Genomic DNA, 26,146 nt, shown 5'->3' on the forward strand with positions numbered 1-26,146 from the left:
GCGCACGTGCCACAATCTGCCCTTCGCATCATGTTGCCCAATTGACATGGCACTGTGAATCCAATCAGGCACTGTGGTTTACAGGAAGGGGCAGTCAAACTGTTGTACATTATACTCTGCGTACTGAAGGTGGCTGACAAGGCGAAACGCATTGTGTTGACTGTAGGTGATCCTTTTGTCAGATCTGCACAACTATGCCCTGGAAAGACACTTTGACAGCAATTTTGGTTTGGAAGGAGTGGGCGCATTGTGGAACGCTGTGTAGGAGTGCAATTTCGCTGATATGTATGCACTTTGTGAAGACCCGGCCACTTTTGCAACAGTAGATGTCATCATCATCCACGACGACTTATCCACATATGGGTTACGTGGCTTGCTTAGATTTGTTCCGTTGACTGAGGAGATTGCTGGATGTCGTGAAAATGCTTTTCCCACTGCCAAGGTGCTTTTCACATCCATAATAAGACGAAGAGTATAGGCCACTGCTCACTGATGTTGTTCCGAGCCAGACACAGGAAGGTGCCTCATCAACAGAAGCATGTATACTTTTTTGTCCGCTCGTGGAATGTTCTTCTGCAACAATGACCTCATTAGTTGTGGAAATCCAGAGTTTTTCCAAGAAAATGGCATTTTGTTGTCACCCATTGGCAATGCAGTTTGGTTTTCCCCCGTTTACAGGCTGCGGTGAAGAGTTAACTGTAATAATGTGAGCACAAGAAAACACGAAAGCAAATAAAAAACGAGAAAAAGGTGTTCCTCTAGAAGCATCTAAAAAAGAAGAAAAAAAAAGGCTCTTTTAAGAGCCGCCCCTTACCACGAACTCCCTCTACCCTGGTTGCAAGTTATTCTCCAACGCCAGCATGCAGCACGAAAGCCACATCCAGGGATTTTGCAGATGTCAGCCATGGAAATGGGACTGTGGTGATTGTCCAATCAGGTGATTAGGGTGTGCGGCAATAGGAAGAAGGACTCCTGCTTCACTCTGGCCCGGCCCTCGCGGTACTTGGGAAAGTGCACATGCCACAATCTGTGCTTCTCACCATGCTGGCCAATAGAAATGGTACTTTGGGGATTGTCCAATCAGGTGCGCAGGGTGTGCGTCACATGAAAAGGCAGCAATATTTTTTTCCATTACTCTCTGTAGTGAGGGTGGCAGGCAGAGATGGTGAGATGCACTGTCTCGATAGTCGGTGATGTTTGTGGAAGATCTTTTCCAATATGCCATCGAAAAAGGATTTCATGGCAATTTTGATTTGGAGGGAGTGGACGCTTTGTGGTGCTGTGGCGATGTGAGCAGTTTTGGCACTGTGCTTGCAGTATGTCAATGAGTGGCCACTTCAGCTAGAGTACATGGTGTGGTTGTGCACTTTGGAGCATTCCATTTGGGTTCCATGGCTTGTTCCCGTGTGTACCGTCAACTGAAGGTGATGAAAGCAGTGAAGCGCATTTTCCCCACTGCTAAGGTGCTTTTCTCATGTATCCCACCGAGAATCGTATGGGACTATTCCAATGATTCCTGCCGGCAGCCAGGGATTGAAAAGGGTCTCATCAACAGAAGCATGTGTGACTTCTTGAATGCTGCTGGGATGTTCTTCTGTGAGAATGGGAACATTGGTTCTTGATATATACACCTTTTCAAAGCAAATGGAATGTCTTTGTCGACCAGTGGCAATGACATTTTGTTTCACAATGTACAGGCTGCACTGAAGACCCTATTGTATGAATGTAAGGTGAGGTACAAAACACAAAAATACTTATAAAAAAAAAATAATAATAAAATAATCGCTAAAACTGTTTCTATGCAAGCACCTTTTAAAAGATTTTTTTTTAAAAAGGCTCTTTTTAGAGCCGCCACAACTAACAACGTCCCCTACCCTGGTTGAAAGTTATTCCCCCACTCCCGCACGCGCACAGCACGAACAGTCTGCAGATATCGCGATACTTGCAGGGTGGCACGTTAGATACGCCCCTTTTGCAGATGACAGCCATAGAAATGGGCCTATAGAGGCTACGGGATTGGGTAATAAGGTTTCAGGGTGTGGTGTGTACGCACAGACTGTGGCACACAGTGTAGTTGTCGACAGAAATGCAGAGGGTGTGGTTATGGCCGTGTGTTTCACGAGCCACAGCGTGTGGGTTTTGGGGGAGTTTGAAATACATTGATTGAAAGGGATTGGAAAACACTGTGCAGTAGCTGCTCATTGTGAATTCTATCATGTGGATGTATAGTGCTATGGAGTACCTACAATGAAAGGACCGATTTTGGTTTGCTTGTCTGACACTGTGGTGACGCACAATCATGCCGACATTACTGTTCTTCATTGTGGAGGGAAAATTGCGCGGCATGTTACACAAGTTTCCGTGCCATTAGCGATGAAGGTACTTGCCCAGGTCATGCGTCTGTTTCCGATCTCCTGCATAACTTTGTATCGCATTACGCAGACACTGATGTGGCTGCGTTATTTTTCATTTTGTCCACAAATGGAGAATGCACTGTACATTACGAAGAAATCTATTTGTGCCTTTCTACGACATGTGCCAATGGCGTACTTCACACATAGGAATATGACGTTTCAGTGCACAAACACTTTCCCCCAGCAATAACATTCATCTTACTACTCCTGCCATCCCGATTTCTGAACACCCCATCCAAATTGCCTTGGTTCCCTTGTTGAAAGTTGTGGAAGAATTTTTGAAGCAAGTGTTGTGCACTGAAACTCTTCATAACACACTGCAACATGCCAAGAAAGCACTTTCTACAGCGACCCCCTTTCCACCCGATTCAACTACAGTGTTTTGCACAGTGCCACGCCTCCCGCCGTTCATTGGCAATTCCATTGTTCATCTCTGAAAGGAGCTTTCTTTATTTCCTTTTTTCCTTTCCCAGTTCTTTTCTGTTTATTTTGGTCTTCTAACACACGCCACAGAAGGAACGGCAGGAAAGGCCCAGTACGGAAGAGGCTGCACATGCATGGTTACCGTAGGGGACGTGCCAAGAGACGGAATTATTGGGTGGACCTCACCTACATAGGCGCCAGTCAATGTCATGCTCCCGGAAGAACCCTTTCCAAGCACTTCCAAGTACCTTCCCTCTGTAGAGTAGCGCATTGCTGTACATGCACAATACAATGCCCTTTGCCAGGTAAGGGTCTGTTGCGTGGCATATGTTGTGCAAGAATGTTTTAACGCTCCGCTGCCCTACAGGAGTGCCCCAGTTGTTGGCCGCAGCAGATGTGGAAAATGCTGTACATGAAATTACCCTACTGTATTGTTGGAAGGGCGGTAGTTTTCCCACTGGTCCCTTGTGCCTCCATTTCAGTTGTCATCTCATGCACTCCAAACACTTCATGCTGCGCCATCAGCCACAGGAGTAGCATTCATGGAGATGCATACATTCTGGAATACAAGAATGTTTACAAAAACGTGCAACACAGCTTCATTACGTTGAACAGGAAAACAATTAGTCAGCGTGACACATGCAGCTATAATTCTTTCCTAACCCCCACTGACATTGTTTGCGTTCTGCACATTCTGTTCTTTGCTTACTTGCCTTTACATGCACTAGTATGTGCATGACCAAGCCGCACCGCCTTTGCCATTTTGTAGACTCACTATAAACTGTCCCACCTGCAGTTACAGGTTTTCTTCAACTGTACGACCCGCAGGCGACCTCTTGACACTTCCCGTCACAGTGTTTAGTGCAGAGCCTGTGTGTTTGTTTCATGGGTCATGGAAAGGCAAGCAGCACCTCAAGCAAATTAATGCTACATTTAACACGCCCGTTACACTGGAGGTTGCTGTTCCTTGTTTACCAGTGGGCCTCATATAGCCAGGCGTGCTCCAGCAATACCATGGTACGTTTGCAGAGCCACCCACGTAGTCAGCAGGACTACTTGAAATGGGGTCGCATACCATATGAATCTGTAAAACATTGATAAAGGAACGTTATGGTTAAGTTGCGCTATTAAAAACCTATGAAATTCATTGGAAAAACGTTCCTACAGGGACGTTATGGTTACAGGTAAAACCGAAAACCCCCAGAAATACGCCAGTTATTGTAAGGTACGCAACCATAACTCGCGCTTCCACTGTGCACTGCAAGGACCAACACCCATGACATCACAAATGTCATTGATGACATCATTGATGCCATCACATGTGCCTTTAGTTTTAATAACAAGCCTCCACGAGGGATTGTAATTATAATGTTGCTATAAAACTATCAGAGGTGATTGGGAGAACTATCGTGAGATACATAATTCAGTACACAATCCATTGCTATAAACACCATTGCACTACAGACTTCTTTCCAGTATAGCAACCACCTCATGCAGAAACGTATGCATTGTCTGCAGCATGCACCATAGAGTTTGGAGTTTTTTCCACATTGAATGCTTTTTTTTCAGAGTTTTGCATACTGTGAAACATGTAATAAGTAGCAAATACCCCCTCACTTATTACATATTTGTACTACTACACACAAACCATAGAGGCCACAAAGGACACAAATATGCCCATATACCAGGAGAGTAAAGTAAGCAAAAGAGCAGCAGTATTACCAGAACGTGTTCATAACCTAACTGATTATCTTCATGCACAGAAATGTTTGCTGTGTTTCAGGCCTGCTTCTTCTCCTATGTACCTGTATCACATGATGTGACTGACCCCTTAGGAACAGAGTGTAAGGACATATGAGAAGGTTAAGGTCTACACATAGTTCACTTCCTGCCTGTCGGTGATGAAAACCACCTGCCCTACATATGTCAGTGAACAAAAAAAGAGGGAGCCAGACATGTGATGGCATCAGACTTACTACCCGCCATCCACGCCCCGCCACAAGGTTCGAAGAACAGCATGCAATGGAAACAGAGGAACATCCACGCCCGCGGTCGCTCACGCTGCAAGAGATAGCTGACGAAATGTTGACAGATGTATGCCTGCTACAAACCATCCAAGCAGCCCAATCAGGAGAATGGAAAAATTATCTGACAGCAGTGGCCCCAACGCACACCCACAGCCCAAGAAAAACTACAGGGTTTGTTCAGGATCCGCCATGAACTCACGCTGTCTGGGGAAGATGTCTTGCTAAAGGGGAACAGAATCATCTTACCGAAAACGCTAGAAGAGAAGGCTCTGAAACTAGCGTATGGGGCCCACCAAGGCATAGTAAAAACAAAATTGTACCTAAAATCCAAAATGCGGATGCCGTGAATGCACCAACGCGTGATAGAACTGGTTGAATCCTGCGCGGCATGCCATTCGTCAAGGAGGCTAGCAGCGCCCGAACCAATCATCAGCATGCCATAGAGCCACACAGGTGGGAGTCAGTAAGCATGGATTTTTGTACCATTACCGGAGAGGGTTATCTACTAGTCGACAAATGCAGCCGTTAGCCAGATGTTGAACACGTAAAATCCACAAATGCAGAGTCATTGATCGCAGCACTTGAACAAATATTTGCAGTACACTGGAATACCCACAAAGCTGAAGAGCGACAATGGCCAACCGTTTACCAGCCAGGACCTAAAACAATTCCTCCAAAACCTGAGCATCAAACACAGGAGAATCATCCCCATGCTGGCCACAGGCCATGAGTTCCCTGAATAAGATCATACGGATCGCAAAGGAACACAACCAGTCTTGCGGGCACATCATCAAACCCACCAAATGCCAACCGGGGTGAGCCCAGCAGCACTTATGTTTGCGATGCCGATACAAGCAGAACTCCCGATACACTCGAGGTGGGCAAGTCCAGATCCTGACATACCCCTCATCGAAGAAAGGCGAGCCAGGAGGACGAACAAGAAAGCCAGGAACGTCACGCTCGACATAGGGAGCTACAACCAAGGGACACCGTACTAGTAAAGAACAGGATGCCCCAAAAGAAAATGACGCTCAACTATGAGTCCCCGCCCGTGGCTGGTCCAAGACCCCAATCATAGCATAACTGCCACCCGAGGAACTGAAGTAGTGACAAGGAACGTATCTCACTTCCGGAAGGTCCCAGAGACAATGTGGAAGGAACAACCCGAACACCGACCAAGTGGTGAAACTCCTCAATCGAGACAAGGTACAAGCAGGGACAGAGGAAGACCCCTGACCTCAAAGGACGCATGAACAGCTCACCCAGCAGGACTCGACAGCTACCTTCTCCCACAGGGTGTAAGAGCCTTAAAGAGCCCATCCAAGGTACCAGCTGAGAGAGAGACCAAAACCATCATCTGGACTCCATGGGTACGTACTACAGGGGATATACCATTGAAGAAGCCAAGCAGAGAAGCAGCAGTAAGAGACTATTGTTTCAGTTAAAGTTCTGTTGATTAACATTCTAAGTTGGGGAGGAATGTGGTGTAGCCAAGATAGGCCCAGTCACGCGGACGAGGGGAGACATGAGTCATGTGATGTGGGCGCAAGTAAATGTTGCCCGGAACTACGTCAGTCCAGACAAGGAAAGCTAACAAAGTGGTTACAGTGGATAATTTGTGCGTGATATGCTTGAGGCCAGGTTATCCAACAGAACACTTGGAGTGGCGTTAGAAAGAAGGCTTGAAAAGCAAAGAGTTCTTGTGAGGGCCGGTTCGCCTCAAAGTAACCACTGGGACAAGGAAGAGTAGGACTAGGAGTAACGAGGGGTACCAGTAAGTAATCAGGACATTAATACATAGAAACTTCTTTTGAGTTGGGAAAGTAGCTTACTCAAATGCGCCAACTTCGGAGTGTACAAAGCTTGGTTGGTGAGTCAAATATGCTTTGTGCAAGGTTATCTCTTTGTGGAAAATATAATAACACAAACTTCATTCCAAGCGATTGATGAAAATTGTGTTTTATTTCAGCTGGAAACAGTCTCCTTTTTGCTACTTCCCACCACCCAAGACACACTATTCAAAATATTTCATATGGGGAGATACTGAGAATAAAGCACAACTGCAGTACATCTCCTACTTTTGAAGAAAATATTTTAAAAAGTTCTCCAAATTAAAGAAAGAGGCTACAAATCAAAAAACATTAAGACAGCGATTAACAAAGCAACACAAATATCCAGAGAATCTTTACTAATTGACAAACAAAAAACTGACACAAGACGCAAAACTCAGTTCATCACTGCTTACAGCACGGAAGCCAAGAAAAACAAATAAATATTGTCAAAATACTGGAACATTCTTCTAAAGTATTCAAGTTTGCAGAAACACTTGGAGTATATGTTTTCGGAAAGCATCAACCATTAAACGCATTATAAGTCTGAGTTTCCTCAGCACATTGCCTAATGCGAGAAAAACTTTTTTCCAAATCTCTATAAGAGGTACTCATAGATGTGGACACTGCAAACTATGCCCACTCCTAAAACCAGGCAAAAAAGAAATCAAGCTCCCAAACGGAGAAAACAAACAAATCAATTGCAACTCTACACATGTTGTTTACGGAATACAATGTACTTGTGACAAATTATACATTGGCAGTACAATAAGGAAACTTAAAGTTTGAATTTTTGAACACTTGAGAGCGATTAGAAATCAAGACCTCAGATCCCCCATAGCAGTGCATATTTTGGAGGATTCGTCTACTTTTGAAATTTCTGATCTCAAGATCTTTGGCTTGGAAAAAGTCTGGTTACCCCCAAGAGTGGGAAACAAGGAAGAACTGTTAAGTAAACAGGAGTGCAAATGGATTTGCATTATGGACACTTGTGTCTCAGGCTTAAATTGTGACACAGAAATGTACAATTGGTTAGAACCACATCTCTGTATAGCTACAAAGTTATGTTTACATAAAGCAAAGTCTTATTCTTTACAACCACAGATGTTGTCCATTGATCTGAATGAAAAATGTCATGTAAGTGAAAGTGATGTGTGTTTCAGGTTTGAATTAGGACATACCAAAACATTTTTTTACCTTTTTTTCTTTTAATTCTGCGACATAGGTTTTAGATATTGATTATCATATGATATATTTTTTTGTTTAATAACAATTAGGCCCTCTCTAACCATTGTCTCTTCCTTCCTATTCTTTCCATTTCTATATCTGTCATTTCTTTTTTCTCTCTATAGTACGCTCCTCCATGAAAATATATACTTTTGTACCAAAGATAGTCTTTACAGACCATTAGTGAAGTAATAGGAACCAGTCCTTCCATAACTGTGCAACATTTTACAAAATACCAATCAGAGAGTCAGAGAGTCATCAATTGGTAAACAACAAACACATAAATATCTAAATTCACAAAAACGCAGCCACAGGAGCATCCCGCTCCAAAATGGCTTGCGCACCGCAATGACGTCATCGCGTAACGTTAAGACCGTATAAAGTCCGAAAAACTTAAACAAATGCCGCGCAACATGGCCATCCGGACCGCTGCTTATCAAGGCACTCAGGATATTTGGAGCACCCCTCAAGATGTTACTAAACACATAAGGTAAGAAATGCCCAGGTACCTAGAGAATTTCTCTAACTCTAACAATCTCTTTTTTCCCAAGCCAGCCTTAAAACCACCTTATAGACTGGGTCTCACTTAGTCTCCTCTTTCCATTTAGCCACATCCACCTTGAATTTGAACATACAGGAAAATCCATATTGAAGTTTACCTGTGACTAATATCCTATTGAAGTTACTGTAAGGAAACACCAAGGATTACCTAACCTATACATTAAAAGAATCTTGCAAGCAGCAAACAGGGTGAGTCAGATTCTTTTCACACACCTTATGTTGGTTTGCTATGAAAGATCCTGACAAAACGATTAGAGTAAATAAGCTATGGATACACACACAAATGTCCTTTTAACTACTTTTCCTAGCTTTCTTTACTTTCTTCCCATTAGAAACCACTTCCTCTCCTGATGAACCATTGAAATAATCAATGGGGAAACACGTGTCGAGAGCAATGAATATAATGTTTAAGAGCAATGAATATATTTTTTGAAGTTTGATACTAAGTGTGAATGAAGCTAAACACCAGAAATTAAATTAATTTGTATGAAAAAGAACGAAATCAATGGTGTAATGTTTAACAAGTGAAATAAAACACAATTTTCATCAATTACTTGGAATGAAGTTCGTGTTATTATATTTTCCACAAAGAGATAACCTTGCACAAACCATATTTGACTCACCAACCAAGCTTTGTGCACTACGAAGTTGGCGCATTTGAGTAAGCTACTTTCCCAACTCAAAATAAGTTTCTATGTATTGATATCTGTGTAGCAGTCATACAGTGATTTGTGACATACTCATGCAGACAACCATGCCATATTAAAAGGAGCAGGTTCAAGGGAAAGCTTTGCTGGCTGCAACACTTTATTTATTGAAATCAGGACACTAACTTGACAAAACTTTAAGCTTCCAGGTATTTTGACTTTCAAAAAGGCAGGAATGTGTTCCACATATTTAGGCCTGTAACTGAAGCACTGGACATGGATATAATGAGCGCACTACCAATATGTAGATAGTGAAGAAGGCACCAACGAGAGGCTAACCTGTAGATGTATAGAATACGGAGAAGAAGTCTCTCTTGTTTTCGAATGAAAGATATTTTATTTGCTAGATTGGGTTCCGCCACTATCTTGTGGGTGATATGGCCAGTATAAGTGATAAATGAACTGGGAGTATGACTACACTGGTTCAGAATTAAAGTAGTGACTAGTCAGACTGTGTCATTGTTGAGGGATAGTCAAAGAAGGCTGGTGGTGCGGGCATATTATAAGTATGAAGAAAAACAGGGAAGGGGAATGTGCGCATGCTCATTGCAAAGTGTGAAGACAAATGGGCATGCGTACTAACGCGTAGCTAGTAGTGAATACATACTTTGGGCATGCGCACTCACCCTTTTCCACCACCTGGTTTGGCCAGCCTAGTGGCAAGACTTCGCTTTTTCCGCCGCTTCTTGGCCTCCTCGCCTCCTGGAGAATCTCCACCCAGGTACCGTTTTAGGTACTCGGCCTTAGAGAGCGCGGCGGCCTTCCCGCGAACACCCGCCATGGTGCGCAGATCCGGATGTACGGAGCGCGAGAGGGACAATCTGGTGACACTCCACGGCGATCGGAAACGCGTCATTCGGAGATTTCCAATTGCCGGAAAAGACAGTAAGGCGCTGTAACCAAGGTAACAAAACAGTGAGAGCTGCAGACATAGCAACATGGAGGAGGGTTGATACTAGTTACCATCCGAGAAACGGACCATCGGTTGTCAGGGCCATTTCTCAGATGGGAAATAGCTGCTTCAGTGTGAGTGAGCTAGTTCCCATTAGAGAAATGGCCCTTTTTTGCCCCCTAGTGGCTAAGTCCTGCATAATAATGGGAACTAGCCCACTCACACAGAGAAGGCTAGTTCCCATTAGAGAAATGGCCCTTTTTGCTCCCCTAGTGGCCAAGTCCTGCATAATAATGGGAACTAGCCCACTCACACAGAGAAGGCTAGTTCCCATTAGAGAAATGGCCCTTTTGCCCCTAGTGGCCAAGTCCTGCATAATAATGGGAACTAGCCTACTCAAACTGAGAAGGCTAGTTCCCATTAGAGAAATGGCCTTTTTTGCTCCCCTAGTGGCCAAGTCCTGCATAATAATGCGAACTAGCCTACTCACACTGAGAAGGCTAGTTCCCATTAGAGAAATGGCCCCTTTTGCCCCTAGTGGCCAAGTCCTGCATAATAATGGGAACTAGCCCACTCACACAGAGAAAGCTAGTTCCCATTAGACAAATGGCCCTTTTTGCTCCCCTAGTGGCCAAGTCCTGCATAATAATGGGAACTAGCCCACTCACACAGAGAAGGCTAGTTCCCATTAGAGAAATGGCCCTTTTTGCCCCTAGTGGCCAAGTCCTGCTATTTCCCATTAGAGAAGTGGCCCTTTTTGGCCCTAGTGGCCAAGTCCTGCATAATAATGGGAACTAGCCCACTCACACAAAGAAGGCTAGTTCCCATTAGAGAAATGGCCCTCTTTGCTCCCCTAGTGGCCAAGTCCTGCATAATAATGGGAACTAGCCTACTCACACTGAGAAGGCTAGTTCCCATTAGAAAAATGGCCCTTTTTGCCCCTAGTGGCCAAGTCCTGCATAATAGTGGGAACTAGCCCACTCACACTGAAGCAGCTATTTCCCATTAGAGAAGCGGCCCTCTGACCTGGAAAGGCAGAAAGGTCCTCTCGGCTAATGGGAACTAGCCCACTCACACTGAAGCAGCTATTTCCCGTTAGAGAAGCGGCCCTCCGACCTGGAAAGGCAGAAAGGTCCTCTCGGCTAATGGGAACTAGCCCACTCACACTGAAGCAGCTATTTCCCGTTAGAGAAGCGGCCCTCCGACCTGGAAAGGCAGAAAGGTCCTCTCGTCTAATGGGAACTAGCCCACTCACACTGAAGCAGCTATTTCCCGTTAGAGAAGCGGCCCTCCGACCTGCAGAGGCAGAAAGGTCCTCTCGTCTAATGGGAACTAGCCCACTCACACTGAAGCAGCTATTTCCCGTTAGAGAAACGGCCCTCCGACCTGCAGAGGCAGAAAGGTCCTCTCTTCTAATGGGAACTAGCCCACTCAGACTGAAGCAGCTATTTCCCATTAGAGAAACGGCCCTCCGACCTGGAAAGGCAAAAAGGTCCTCTCGTCTAACGGGAACTAGCCCACTCACACTGGAGCAGCTATTTCCCATTAGAGAAGCGGCCCTTCGACCTGCAGAGGCAGAAAGGTCCTCTCGTCTAACGGGAACTAGCCCACTCACACTGAAGCGGCTATTTCCCATTAGAGTAACGGCCCTCCGACCTGGAAAGGCAAAAAGGTCCTCTCGGCTAACGGGAACTAGCCCACTCACACTGAAGCGGCTATTTCCCATTAGAGAAACGGCCCTCCGACCTGGAAAGGCAGAAAGGTCCTCTCGGCTAATGGGAACTAGCCCACTCACACTGAAGCAGCTATTTCCCATTAGAGAAACGGCCCTCCGACCTGGAAAGGCAGAAAGGTCCTCTCGGCTAATGGGAACTAGCCCACTCACACTGAAGCGGCTATTTCCCATTAGAGAAACGGCCCTCCGACCTGGAAAGGCAGAAAGGTCCTCTCGTCTAATGGGAACTAGCCCACTCACACTGAAGCGGCTATTTCCCATTAGAGAAACGGCCCTCCGACCTGGAAAGGCAGAAAGGTCCTCTCGTCTAATGGGAACTAGCCCACTCACACTGAAGCGGCTATTTCCCATTAGAGAAACGGCCCTCCGACCTGGAAAGGCAAAAAGGTCCTCTCGTCTAATGGGAACTAGCCCACTCTCACTGAAGCGGCTATTTCCCATTAGAGAAGCGGCCCTCCGACCTGGAGAGGCAGAAAGGTCCTCTCGTCTAATGGGAACTAGCCAACTCAGACTGAAGCAGCTATTTCCCATTAGAGAAAGGGCCCTCCGACCTGGAAAGGCAGAAAGGTCCTCTCGGCTAATGGGAACTAGCCCACTCACACTGAAGCGGCTATTTCCCATTAGAGAAACGGCCCTCCGACCTGGAAAGGCAGAAAGGTCCTCTCGGCTAATGGGAACTAGCCCACTCACGCTGAAGCGGCTATTTCCCATTAGAGAAACGGCCCTCCGACCTGGAAAGGCAGAAAGGTCCTCTCGTCTAATGGGAACTAGCCCACTCACACTGAAGCGGCTATTTCCCATTAGAGAAACGGCCCTCCGACCTGGAAAGGCAAAAAGGTCCTCTCGTCTAATGGGAACTAGCCCACTCACACTGAAGCAGCTATTTCCCATTAGAGAAGCGGCCCTCCGACCTGCAGAGGCAGAAAGGTCCTCTCGTCTAATGGGAACTAGCCCACTCAGACTGAAGCAGCTATTTCCCATTAGAGAAAGGGCCCTCCGACCTGGAAAGGCAGAAAGGTCCTCTCGGCTAATGGGAACTAGCCCACTCAGACTGAAGCAGCTATTTCCCATTAGAGAAACGGCCCTCCGACCTGGAAAGGCAGAAAGGTCCTCTCGGCTAATGGGAACTAGCCCACTCACACTGAAGCAGCTATTTCCCATTAGAGAAACGGCCCTACGACCTGGAAAGGCAGAAAGGTCATCTCGGCTAATGGGAACTAGCCCACTCACACTGAAGCAGCTATTTCCCATTAGAGAAACGGCCCTCCGACCTGGAAAGGCAGAAAGGTCCTCTCGTCTAATGGGAACTAGCCCACTCACACTGAAGCAGCTATTTCCCATTAGAGAAGCGGCCCTCCGACCGACCTGGAAAGGCAGAAAGGTCCTCTCGTCTAATGGGAACTAGCCCACTCACACTGAAGCAGCTATTTCCCATTAGAGAAGCGGCCCTCTGACCTGCAGAGGCAGACAGGTCCTCTCGTCTAATGGGAACTAGCCCACTCAGACTGAAGCAGCTATTTCCCATTAGAGAAACGGCCCTCCGACCTGGAAAGGCAGAAAGGTCCTCTCGGCTAATGGGAACTAGCCCGCTCACACTGAAGCAGCTATTTCCCATTAGAGAAACGGCCCTCCGACCTGGAAAGGCAGAAAGGTCCTCTCGGCTAATGGGAACTAGCCCACTCACACTGAAGCAGCTATTTCCCATTAGAGAAACGGCCCTCCGACCTGGAAAGGCAGAAAGGTCCTCTCGGCTAATGGGAACTAGCCCACTCACACTGAAGCAGCTATTTTCCATTAGAGAAACGGCCCTCCGACCTGGAAAGGCAGAAAGGTCCTCTCGTCTAATGGGAACTAGCCCACTCACACTGAAGCAGCTATTTCCCATTAGAGAAGCGGCCCTCCGACCTGCAGAGGCAGACAGGTCCTCTCGTCTAATGGGAACTAGCCCACTCAGACTGAAGCAGCTATTTCCCATTAGAGAAACGGCCCTCCGACCTGGAAAGGCAGAAAGGTCCTCTCGTCTAATGGGAACTAGCCCACTCACACTGAAGCAGCTATTTCCCATTAGAGAAACGGCCCTCCGACCTGGAAAGGCAGAAAGGTCCTCTCGGCTAATGGGAACTAGCCCACTCACACTGAAGCAGCTATTTCCCATTAGAGAAACGGCCCTCCGACCTGGAAAGGCAGAAAGGTCCTCTCGGCTAATGGGAACTAGCCCACTCACACTGAAGCGGCTATTTCCCATTAGAGAAACGGCCCTCCGACCTGGAAAGGCAGAAAGGTCCTCTCGTCTAATGGGAACTAGCCCACTCACACTGAAGCGGCTATTTCCCATTAGAGAAACGGCCCTCCGACCTGGAAAGGCAGAAAGGTCCTCTCGTCTAATGGGAACTAGCCCACTCACACTGAAGCGGCTATTTCCCATTAGAGAAACGGCCCTCCGACCTGGAAAGGCAAAAAGGTCCTCTCGTCTAATGGGAACTAGCCCACTCACACTGAAGCGGCTATTTCCCATTAGAGAAGCGGCCCTCCGACCTGCAGAGGCAGAAAGGTCCTCTCGTCTAATGGGAACTAGCCCACTCAGACTGAAGCAGCTATTTCCCATTAGAGAAAGGGCCCTCCGACCTGGAAAGGCAGAAAGGTCCTCTCGGCTAATGGGAACTAGCCCACTCAGACTGAAGCAGCTATTTCCCATTAGAGAAACGGCCCTCCGACCTGGAAAGGCAGAAAGGTCCTCTCGGCTAATGGGAACTAGCCCACTCACACTGAAGCAGCTATTTCCCATTAGAGAAACGGCCCTACGACCTGGAAAGGCAGAAAGGTCCTCTCGGCTAATGGGAACTAGCCCACTCACACTGAAGCAGCTATTTCCCATTAGAGAAACGGCCCTCCGACCTGGAAAGGCAGAAAGGTCCTCTCGTCTAATGGGAACTAGCCCACTCACACTGAAGCGGCTATTTCCCATTAGAGAAGCGGCCCTCCGACCTGCAGAGGCAGACAGGTCCTCTCGTCTAATGGGAACTAGCCCACTCAGACTGAAGCAGCTATTTCCCATTAGAGAAACGGCCCTCCGACCTGGAAAGGCAGAAAGGTCCTCTCGGCTAATGGGAACTAGCCCACTCACACTGAAGCAGCTATTTCCCATTAGAGAAACGGCCCTCCGACCTGGAAAGGCAGAAAGGTCCTCTCGGCTAATGGGAACTAGCCCACTCACACTGAAGCAGCTATTTCCCATTAGAGAAACGGCCCTCCGACCTGGAAAGGCAGAAAGGTCCTCTCGGCTAATGGGAACTAGCCCACTCACACTGAAGCAGCTATTTCCCATTAGAGAAACGGCCCTCCGACCTGGAAAGGCAGAAAGGTCCTCTCGTCTAATGGGAACTAGCCCACTCACACTGAAGCAGCTATTTCCCATTAGAGAAGCGGCCCTCCGACCTGCAGAGGCAGACAGGTCCTCTCGTCTAATGGGAACTAGCCCACTCAGACTGAAGCAGCTATTTCCCATTAGAGAAACGGCCCTCCGACCTGGAAAGGCAGAAAGGTCCTCTCGTCTAATGGGAACTAGCCCACTCACACTGAAGCAGCTATTTCCCATTAGAGTAACGGCCCTCCGACCTGGAAAGGCAAAAAGGTCCTCTCGTCTAATGGGACTAGCCCACTCACACTGAAGCAGCTATTTCCCGTTAGAGAAGCGTCCCTCCGACCTGCAGAGGCAGAAAGGTCCTCTCGTCTAATGGGGACTAGCCCACTCAGACTGAAGCAGCTATTTCCCGTTAGAGAAGCGTCCCTCCGACCTGCAGAGGCAGAAAGGTCTTCTCTTCTAATGGGAACTAGCCCACTCACACTGAAGCAGCTATTTCCCGTTAGAGAAACGGCCCTCTGACCTGGAAAGGCAAAACGGTCCTCTCGTCTAATGGGAACTAGTCCACTCACACTGAAGCAGCTATTTCCCATTAGAGAAGCGGCCCTCCGACCTGCAGAGGCAGACAGGTCCTCTCGTCTAATGGGAACTAGCCCACTTAGACTGAAGCAGCTATTTCCCATTAGAGAAGGGGCCCTCCGACCTGCAGAGGCAGAAAGGTCTTCTCTTCTAATGGGAACTAGCCCACTCACACTGAAGCGGCTATTTCCCATTAGAGAAGCGGCCCTCCGACCTGCAGAGGCAGAAAGGTCCTCTCGTCTAATGGGAACTAGCCCACTCAGACTGAAGCAGCTATTTCCCATTAGAGAAAGGGCCCTCCGACCTGGAAAGGCAGAAAGGTCCTCTCGGCTAATGGGAACTAGCCCACTCACACTGAAGCAGCTATTTCCCATTAGAGAAACGGCCCTCCGACCTGGAAAGGCAGAAAGGTCCTCTTGTCTAATGGGAACTAGCCCATTCACACTGAAGCAGCTATTTCCCATTAGAGAAGCGGCCCTCCGACCTGCAGAGGCAGACAGGTCCTCTCGTCTAATGGGAACTAGCCCACTCACACTGAAACAGCTATTTCCCAATAGAGAAGCGGCCCTCCGACCTACAGAGGCAGACAGGTCCTCTCGTCTAATGGGAACTAGCCCACTCACACTGAAGCAGCTATTTCCCATTAGAGAAACGGCCCTCCGACCTGGAAAGGCAGAAAGGTCCTCTCGTCTAATGGGAACTAGCCCACTCACACTGAAGCAGCTATTTCCCATTAGAGTAACGGCCCTCCGACCTGGAAAGGCAAAAAGGTCCTCTCGTCTAATGGGAACTAGCCCATTCACACTGAAGCAGCTATTTCCCATTAGAGAAGCGGCCCTCCGACCTGCAGAGGCAGAAAGGTCCTCTCGTCTAATGGGAACTAGCCCATTCACACTGAAGCAGCTATTTCCCATTAGAGAAGCGGCCCTCCGACCTGCAGAGGCAAAAAGGTCCTCTCGTCTAATGGGAACTAGCCCACTCACACTGAAGCAGCTATTTCCCATTAGAGAAACGGCCCTCCGACCTGGAAAGGCAGAAAGGTCCTCTCGTCTAATGGGAACTAGCCCACTCACACTGAAGCAGCTATTTCCCATTAGAGTAACGGCCCTCCGACCTGGAAAGGCAAAAAGGTCCTCTCGTCTAATGGGGACTAGCCCACTCACACTGAAGCAGCTATTTCCCGTTAGAGAAACGTCCCTCCGACCTGTAGAGGCAGAAAGGTCCTCTCGTCTAATGGGGACTAGCCCACTCAGACTGAAGCAGCTATTTCCCGTTAGAGAAGCGTCCCTCCGACCTGCAGAGGCAGAAAGGTCTTCCCTTCTAATGGGAACTAGCCCACTCACACTGAAGCAGCTATTTCCCGTTAGAGAAACGGCCCTCTGACCTGGAAAGGCAAAAAGGTCCTCTCGTCTAATGGGAACTAGTCCACTCACACTGAAGCAGCTATTTCCCATTAGAGAAGCGGCCCTCCGACCTGCAGAGGCAGACAGGTCCTCTCGTCTAATGGGAACTAGCCCACTCACACTGAAGCGGCTATTTCCCATTAGAGAAGCGGCCCTCCGACCTGCAGAGGCAGAAAGGTCCTCTCGTCTAATGGGAACTAGCCCACTCAGACTGAAGCAGCTATTTCCCATTAGAGAAAGGGCCCTCCGACCTGGAAAGGCAGAAAGGTCCTCTCGGCTAATGGGAACTAGCCCACTCACACTGAAGCAGCTATTTCCCATTAGAGAAACGGCCCTCCGACCTGGAAAGGCAGAAAGGTCCTCTTGTCTAATGGGAACTAGCCCATTCACACTGAAACAGCTATTTCCCATTAGAGAAGCGGCCCTCCGACCTGCAGAGGCAGACAGGTCCTCCCGTCTAATGGGAACTAGCCCACTCAGACTGAAGCAGCTATTTCCCATTAGAGAAACGGCCCTCCGACCTGGAAAGGCAGAAGGACAGCCGCTGCACTTGTAGATGGTCACTCCATATGGGAGACAGCTGCCCAAGGCCAGGAACAAACTATCCTGGAGTTCTGGCTGGCCTGTGTTACAGCTTCTCCCTCTGAGAAAGGTCGAGGAACCTGCCGGGGCTCCCTGGGAGTCCTGCTGCACTTGGGGATGGTGGACCCACATGGTAGAGTCATCCAAGGCCGGTGATATCACCGCAGACCATCCTGGAGCTCTGGGTAGGCAGCATTACAGAATTTCCCCTCAGGGAACGGATGGAGACCCTGCTGGTGCTCCTTGGGAGTGCCGTTGGACTTGGTGATGGTTAACACTTTTTCACCCAGGTAGGTACACCCGCACGAGGTACTGTTTTCATCCAGACACCTTTGGGAAGGTAGGCCATGTGTTGGCGGTATGTTTCAGTAGTTTCCAGGTTGGAAATGTCTGAAAATTGTGTTTAATTTCCCTAAATTTCAGACATTGCCAGGCTTTTGGGTAATAAATTCTAGGGCAATTGGCACAAGTCAGACCTCTGTGGGTTCCTACGGGAGTCTGCTCTCCTGAAACACTTGGGTTACCAGTAGTTTAGCCCTTTCCATTTGCACCGAGGTAGTTACACCGACACATGAGGTACAGTTTTCGTCAGGACATGTGTGGGTATGTAGGATAGTAGGACATTTGTTGTTTTCTCTTGGTTTAACATTTTCATGCATTTGCTATTACACTTTGTTACACAACCCTTTAATTTCCCAAATGTGAACTACATGTAGTTGCCGATTTAAGCACTGTATGCTTTTGTAACCTGCTCAAGTCACCTACCCTTCAAAAGGGCTGCCTGTGCTCTTTCAAAAATGGTATGCTTGCCATTCCTCACATTTATTTTCCTTTTTACACATGCTAAGTATGTCTGTTTAGGCCGTCAGCATAAAATTCCTGTGTACTATGGCTCCGTTTTTGGCTTATGGTACATGCGATTTCCTAACTGGAAAAGTCAGGGGAATGTAGCGGGGCACTGCTTTTCTAAATATTCATAGAAGCCATTACCTTACAGGTTCAACCATGTCCAGCACATACCTTTTTTAACTGTAATTTTTCAAATCTTTCCCCAAACTATGGGCATTTTCCCTACATAGATGTTGCCTCACCTGCACAAATCACCCTTTCCTAAACTTGGAATTTTGTCTACTTTTCAGAAATGTATGCCTTGGTCTTCCCTTTCTGCTTTCCTACCCTCCTCTCCCATTCCGTCCCCGCATGGACTATTGGGGGGGGGGGGGGGGGGGGGTAAACCTGCATAGCTCTCACAAAATTGATGGTAACCTTATTTTTTTGGTTTTCACTCAACCTGTTCTTGAAAGCCTGGAAAATGGCAAATTCAGCACAGCAAATCATTTGTTCCTAGCTCTTACAAGGAAACACCCACAGGCTTCTTTGTACATAATTTTATTGGCATTGTCTGAAAAAACACGAAATGTAACTGAAGTGTTTTTATTATGACAAGTGCTTACACTGTAAAGCAACAAATAATACATATACATGTGTAATCCAAAGATCAAATTGGTGGAGGCATATGGAGTGAACCTGCTTTACCTGGGGGATTGGAAGGAAAAAGAAGCCGAATAGTGAAACATTTATGGAAAAACAGTTCTCATAACTGCACATGAGTCGCTGCAAGAATTGGATAAAAGAAAAAGTAAACTTTATTATTGCAAATGTTCACAATCTTTTGTCATAATATTTCCTGTAAGGGCTCAACAGATATTACGACTTCACACCTTCAGTAGGGGAACGATGATACACAGTGCCGGAGGTTTGTGACGCAATTATCGATCTATAAATTATTTGCTTTTCATAATGGTGCTGTAGTGTGAATAAGTACAGGTAAACTATAGACAACTAAAGGTCTCAGAATATTTGCAAGTAAAAAATGTCACTCGAAATATGGATTTATAGGACAGTGGGCCTCATTACAAGGTGGGCGGAATGGGTTTAACAGCGCCGGTAAACCCAATCCACCCTATTACGAGGTTCCCTTGCGGGACCCCCCTCAGAACGTCTGGTCAGACCAGACGTCCTTTGCGGGTCCCGCACGGGGACCATTCCCATTGAGCCCTGTGGGGGCTCAAATGGAAATGGGGATGGGTTTTTTGAATGAGGAATTACCGGATCCTCCAAGGTTGGAATGGCCTGGTAATTCCTCATTCAAGGAACCCGGACCAGAGTTTGGAGGCAGCCATGGCGCTAATAGCACCATGGCTACCTCCAAACTCGTAATGCGGCCCAGTGAGTTAAAATAACATGAAAAGCAACTCACACTGCCTAAAATTAAAAATGCGATTAGAGTGGAAGGAACTCAGAAACACTTGACACGTTTCTCAAGCGCACCTGGCACTTTTTGAATCCGTTATACTCTTGGCACTTTAGTCAGGCACTTGCAATAGTTACGATTTGCCTTGAAGTAATATGGTTCTGCTTTAACTTTATGACGCATTTGCACACAGCACTTTTATATGGATGTATAATGGATTTATATGTACAAGGCAGTTTGTCAGTATTTAATATCAGGCATTCCAAGCGAAGTGGCCGAGCACGAATGTACAAACAGACTTTAGCCTGTAGACATTCTGCCCCAGTTCCATAAAAGGCATGATGTACTAGACATTAGCCCTTGACCTGAATGGGCTTGGCCATGGGTAGCCAATGAAGATGGTGCACACATGGAGTAATGTGAGCACAACTAGGTGTGTAAGTGGCTACTCTGGCTGCAGAGTTCTGCAGGACCTGAAGGTGCCATAAGAAGTAGCCAGTTTGTGCCAGAAATGGGGCGTTGCAGTGTTCCATGGAGGACATAACAAGTAAGGACACCACAGAGGCACGTAACTGAGAAAGGAGTAAACAAAGAACCTTGCTATGGGGTTTTCAGTTGAAGATGGCCCCTTTGACATACTAGACTTAGCTTTCCTGTCTGCGGAATCTCAGATGTCATATTTACCCCCTAAAGATGGCCAAAAAGAGGGGGTCCAAAAGGCAGTAGAGGAAGGAGGGCCCACCACCAACACCTCATTTTTTCCCCTTGAAGCAGCTATTACACATCCATGCACCCACAGCTTCGAGACAGGACATAAATCTGGTCGCTGTCTCGACAAGAGAGAGAGAGATCTAAACGGACCAGGATCTGTGTGATCTGTTAAGAATAACAGTGGAAGCCGTGAGAGCAGATAAGCTTGGTAAGAGGTTACATGTACATGTTAAACAAAACCTGGAAGATGGAGGAAACCTGAGGGAATCCACATCTCAAGGCAGACGGTACAGAGTGAAAAGGGGGGGGGGGGTGGAAATTGACTGTTCGGTTAGAGGAAAGCAAAGAAAACCAGGAAAGTATGGCACCAGAAAGGCCGGCCCAGACGAGCAAGGCGGCATGGTCAACGGTATCAAAGGCGGCAGATAAGTCTAGTAATAAGCACCGACGCTGCCAGAGTTGTGCATCCAAGCCGCATCATCAGCGTTGGAGACCAGCACCCCCTCTGTGCCACATCCTGGACGAAAAATGGATTGAGAAGCGTGGAAGAAAGATTACTCAAGAAAGGGCAGACAAAGGTTCAAAAAGCTTCATAAGAACATTCCAAAAGGGCCCCCGCGACCACCCCACCGTGAGGAACGCGCTCCTCCCCGGCCATCCGAAAAAGGAGCAATAAGTGGCGTTATAAGACCACAGGGCAGCAAAAGCAAAGACCCGTGAAGCGAGCGGTCCCCAAGAAAACTTCAACTGCAGCGTTTGGGGGCAGAGTTAGTGGACCTGAGACCGCCAGCAGCGATGCCTGTGTGGGGACTGGCAGTCAAGCCGGAGGAGATCAGAGAACCCACGCGGGTGGTGCAGAAGACACAGGGTGCCCATTCAGCCAAGGCAACATAGGCGAGACTGGGGAGTGTGAGCGGACCACCGCGGATCCACTGGCAATACAGCAGAGCCGGCGCAGCCAGGACACCGAGCTACAAATGAGAGGGAGCGGGTAGTATTCCCCTGAAATCCTGCGCCTGCCTCTGCCCCATACAGCAAGCCCGGCTCCACGCAGCGCAGGGCCTCCACGAACCACGCGGCACCGGGCCCCCATGAGCTGTGATGCGCCCCAGCTAGCGCAGGGTAAGTAGGCATAATTAAGGGAGTTGGCAGCCATGAAGCAGGCGCACACAAGACGCTCCTCTCCCAAACAACGGACATGGAGGTTTATGAAAGCATCTGCCCCAGGGCACCATAACCTATACTTGGAAGGAGACCCCCCCCTATGGCAGAGACCCGCAGCATACCCGGACCCCAGCAAAGGCCCCATGCCCATACCATTCAGTAACATCAGAGGCAAACTGCAGTAATAGAAGGGTGACAGCACTAAGTCTCCTACAGCATCCCCCCCGCTAACGGCCAGGGAAGGAACCCGGGGCGAGGGGTGGGGACGGCACGTGCCCCCAACCCTCAACATTTGACTCTGCAGGAGAGCGCTGCTTCGCTCCACCACCCACCCTTATGAAAACTAACCCTGCCATGCAAGATTAATCGAGAAGGAACCTCCATGGGTTCAAGAGCATACTTAGAGGCTCAGGAGTGGTGGGAGCACAGGGGCCCCCCGGGAAGAAATTCAAGAAGCTCCTGGGCTCCAGGCCAGTGTGACACTGCGACCATAACCACTTTCACCTTTGAGCGTATTAGTCCCACAGCCCCCAGGGGGCAACCAACCCAGGCTCTAAAGGGGAGCTAGACCCCCGCTGCGCACAGGAGGGAGAGAAAAGCATCCCCTTCCTACAGAACAACTGGCCAATACCCCGGGGTCAAGAGGAACCTCAGAGGCCTGGGAAGAAGCCCCCTACAGTAGGGTGCAGGCACTCGCCATCAGCAGGCAATGTTGCGCAACAAGGCCAAGGAGGCCAAAAAAGGCCCCTCAAGGACCAAGATCTCAAGAAAACAGAAGGGACCCTCCAAAAGCTATGTAGAAATGAGGGGGAAGCCCCGGAGGAAGAGGATCCATGGGTGACAGAGAGGCAGCAGTTGGAGGAGCCCCCAACGTTACCACAGGGGCAAGAGGTCACGAGCAAGGGGCTGCAACAGTGCTTTAAGGCATTCAGTGACCAAATGACTGCTACCCTTCAGACACAATTAAGCCTAATACACACAGAACTTGCACAATCCCTGCAGGAAATCAAAGGCAACAGTTGAATTGATACAAATGAAACGCAATTCAAGAACTCACTTAAAACACCCGGAAGATAGATGTATTAGCAAAGCGGCAGGCGGTAGCGACACAACCTGGAGCTCCAAGCCAAGGACTTGGAGAACCGCTCGGAAGGTCCAACATCAGGGTGAAGGGGCTGCCAGTAAGTGTGAGCGATGCTGACCTCAGGGAAACAATGCAGCATGTGTTCAAAGATTTGCTGGGCATGGCTGGGGGAGAAATTCTCAGATAGAAGGTCCGCAGCGAGAAGAACCCGGGGCCAGGCCAAGAGAAGTGGCGATGGCTTTACAGCGATACGACCGAAACAAATGGATCCTCCAAGCGGCAAGGAAAGCAATCCTGATAAAAGTGAACAGCGCCGTCAGAACTTTTCCAGGACCTGGCCAAATCCATACTATCAATGAGGAGGCAAATGGGCCCGGTGACCAAAGCCCTTACCAAAGCCCAGATAAGATCCAGGTGGACATTCCCCTTTGGAATGGTCTTCAAGTGGGAAGGGTGCCAACACCACATCACTACGTTGGATGAGGGACTGAATGATCCTGAATATTGAAGAAGAAGGGGATGCAGGGGGAGGACCTAATAGGAGGCCAGAACATGAAAGCCACCAAGAGAAGCCATGGGAGTGGAGAAGAGTAGAGAGGTACACAAGTCCATCCGCAACTTCTTTGGGGAAAATAAGACCCCGGAGGTGCAGGAACATGTAGTATGGGACGCCTTTAAGGCAACCATGCGGGGGGTGCTCATAGCAAAGCAGGCATCTCGAGCCAAACAGGAGAAGGCCCTCCAGGTGGACCTAGAACAGGGGTTAACGGAGACAGATAGGGGGGTAATGATCAGGAGGGAGTATAGGCATATCAAAGGGCAAATCAATATCCTTCTAGCTAAACAAGCAGTAAAATCGCTCCGATTCTTGAGGCAGAAGTATTACCGCCAGCAAACAAGACAGGCCGGCTGTTAGCCAGGTAGGTTAAGCAGAAGGAGGCGGCAGGTACAATACGCCACATTCAGATGGTGGAGGGACAGGAAACCACACGTACAGAAGAGATCCTTCAGGCGTTCACAGAGTTCTATACAAGCCTCTACTCTGCGGAGGCACCGGAGAGTGACCTCCAAAAGGCCTTCTTAAAATCTTGCTGGCTAAAAAGATTAGAACAGAGCCAGCGTGACGCTTTAGATTGGACGATTACCTAAGATGAGGTGCGTGCAGCGATCAAATCGCTACAACCAAATAAAGCCCTAGGCCAGAACGGGTACCCCGCCACCTTCTATAAAGCATTCCATACCACATTAGTCCCGTTAATGGCATCCCTGTTCAACTCCTTCTCCGATACGGGCCGCATCTCCCAGTCCATGGAGGAGGCCATGGTAATCCTCTTCCCTAAGCCAAACAAGAAACAAACCCTCTGTAGCCTACCGCCCTAATAAACCTTGATGCCAAAATCTTTACAAAAAATTCTAACATCTAGAATGGATAAAGTAATCATTGACCTGATCCACCCGGATCAAGCAGGCTTTGTCAAGGGGCGACACACGTTTGTCAACATTAGGCGAATATCCCACCTGATAGAGAAGTCAAACAGGGCAGTCATGAGGGCAGGGAGTGTTAGCACTAGATGCAGAGAAGGCATTTGGCCGAGTCAAATGGTCATTCTTGTTTGCTACGATGATGGTTATGGGGTTTGGCCCGGAACTTGTCCACCTGGTCAAAGTCAACTATGGAGCACCACTTATCAGGCTGGCTATCAATAGGCATGTCTCCCAGGCGATAAGGATCACTAGGGGTACTAAGCAGGGCTGCCCATGTCACCATTCCTGTACGCAAACTTTCTCGAACCCTTCCTAGCTAGAATTAGACAGGAGAGGGGAATAAAAGAGATTACATTCGGTGGGGAAGACCATAAGGCAATGGCCTTTGCCGACGACCTCCTAGTCGTGCTAACAGACATGGACACTTCCCTCGGGAAGTTAACCGCACTCCTAGGGGAATTTGGCAGAGTGGCAGACCTGAAGACCAACAACCAAAAACAACAGTAGATTATTGGCTAATGCCTTCACTTTGGTTCGTCTTGCGCTGGTCCAAGAATGTTACCTCTAGCGGCACAATACGAATGCCCCCGGCCGTCCCTCTTAATCATGGCCCCAGTTCCGAAAAACAACACAATAGAACCAGTGTCCTATTACATTATTCCTAGCTCAAGTATTCAGGTGACCAGCCTGCTTTGAACACTGTACTTTTTTTCAAAGTAAACGCTTCAGACCCCCAGGACGCTCAGGCAGGGGCTGGGACAGGCAGTGGTAGCTCGCCTCACGGCGGACCGCCAGCTCAATCCCAAAATCCAACTACAAGCTTTTTAACTGCAGCAACTTTAATATATGCTATTGAAGCTGGAGTTACCGTGGCTGCTGGCACCAGACTTGCCCTCCAATGGGTACTCGTTAAAGGATTTAAACATTGTACTCATTCCAATTACAGTGCCTCGAAAGAGTCCTGTACTGTTTTCTTCGTCACTAACTCCCGGAGTCGGGATTGGGTAATTTAGGCGCCTGCTGCATTCCTTGATGTTCTAGCCGTTTCTCAGGCTCCCTCTCCAGAATCAAACCCCGATTCCCCATTGCCCGTGGTCACCAAAGTACCATCGAAAGTTGATCTGAATCCATCGTCACGGTCACATGGATGTGCGATCGGCCTGAGGTTATTTAGAGTCACCAAAGCGGCCGGGCGAGCCCGGATTGGTCTTGGTCTGATAAATGCATGCATCCCGGGAGGTCCGCGCTCGTCGGCATGTATTAGCTCTAGAATTACCAGTTATCCAAGTAACAGATGGCACGATCAATGGAACCATAACTGATTTAATGAGCCATTTGCAGTTTCACTGTACCAGTCGTTTGTACTTACACGTGCATGGCTTAATCTTTCAGACACGCATATGCTACTGGCAGGATCAATGAGGTAGCCGCACCTGATGGAGGGTGGCAACGGGAGGAGCCGCGCGACTGCCTCAGAGCCAACCTGCGCACCCTCTTGGGCTGTCTGCAGGACCCGAGCGCCAAAGAGCATCCCTAGACGTGTGCGTGTCGGGTGGACAGGTTGGTCACGCAGGCGCCCGGGCCTGCTCAGCCATGCCACAGGGTGGGTGGGAGGGAGAGGCCAGGCACAACTTGAACCGGTAGTGGGGTTTGCCAGCACGCTGCCACTGGTATGGCAACAGAGGGGGTCAGCAGCCAACGTGTGTTC

At 48.3% G+C, this 26,146-nt stretch overlaps 1 protein-coding gene across 1 annotated transcript in view; it reads right to left on the minus strand.

The window, feature by feature from the left end:
- The window catches only part of BUD13 (BUD13 homolog), a 340,704-nt gene extending 330,479 nt beyond the window's left edge, over positions 1-10,225 (minus strand). The window contains exon 1 of the mRNA XM_069614500.1: positions 9,815-10,225. Within this exon, the coding sequence (XP_069470601.1) occupies positions 9,815-10,128 (314 nt within the window). The 5' untranslated portion in view covers positions 10,129-10,225. The remainder of the gene's footprint in view (positions 1-9,814) is intronic.
- Between the last annotated feature and the right edge of the window lie 15,921 nt (positions 10,226-26,146).

This window comes from Ambystoma mexicanum, chromosome 9 (genome assembly GCF_040938575.1).
Source record: "Ambystoma mexicanum isolate Mex_15411 chromosome 9, UKY_AmexF1_1, whole genome shotgun sequence".
Taxonomy (NCBI): Eukaryota; Metazoa; Chordata; class Amphibia; order Caudata; family Ambystomatidae; genus Ambystoma; species Ambystoma mexicanum.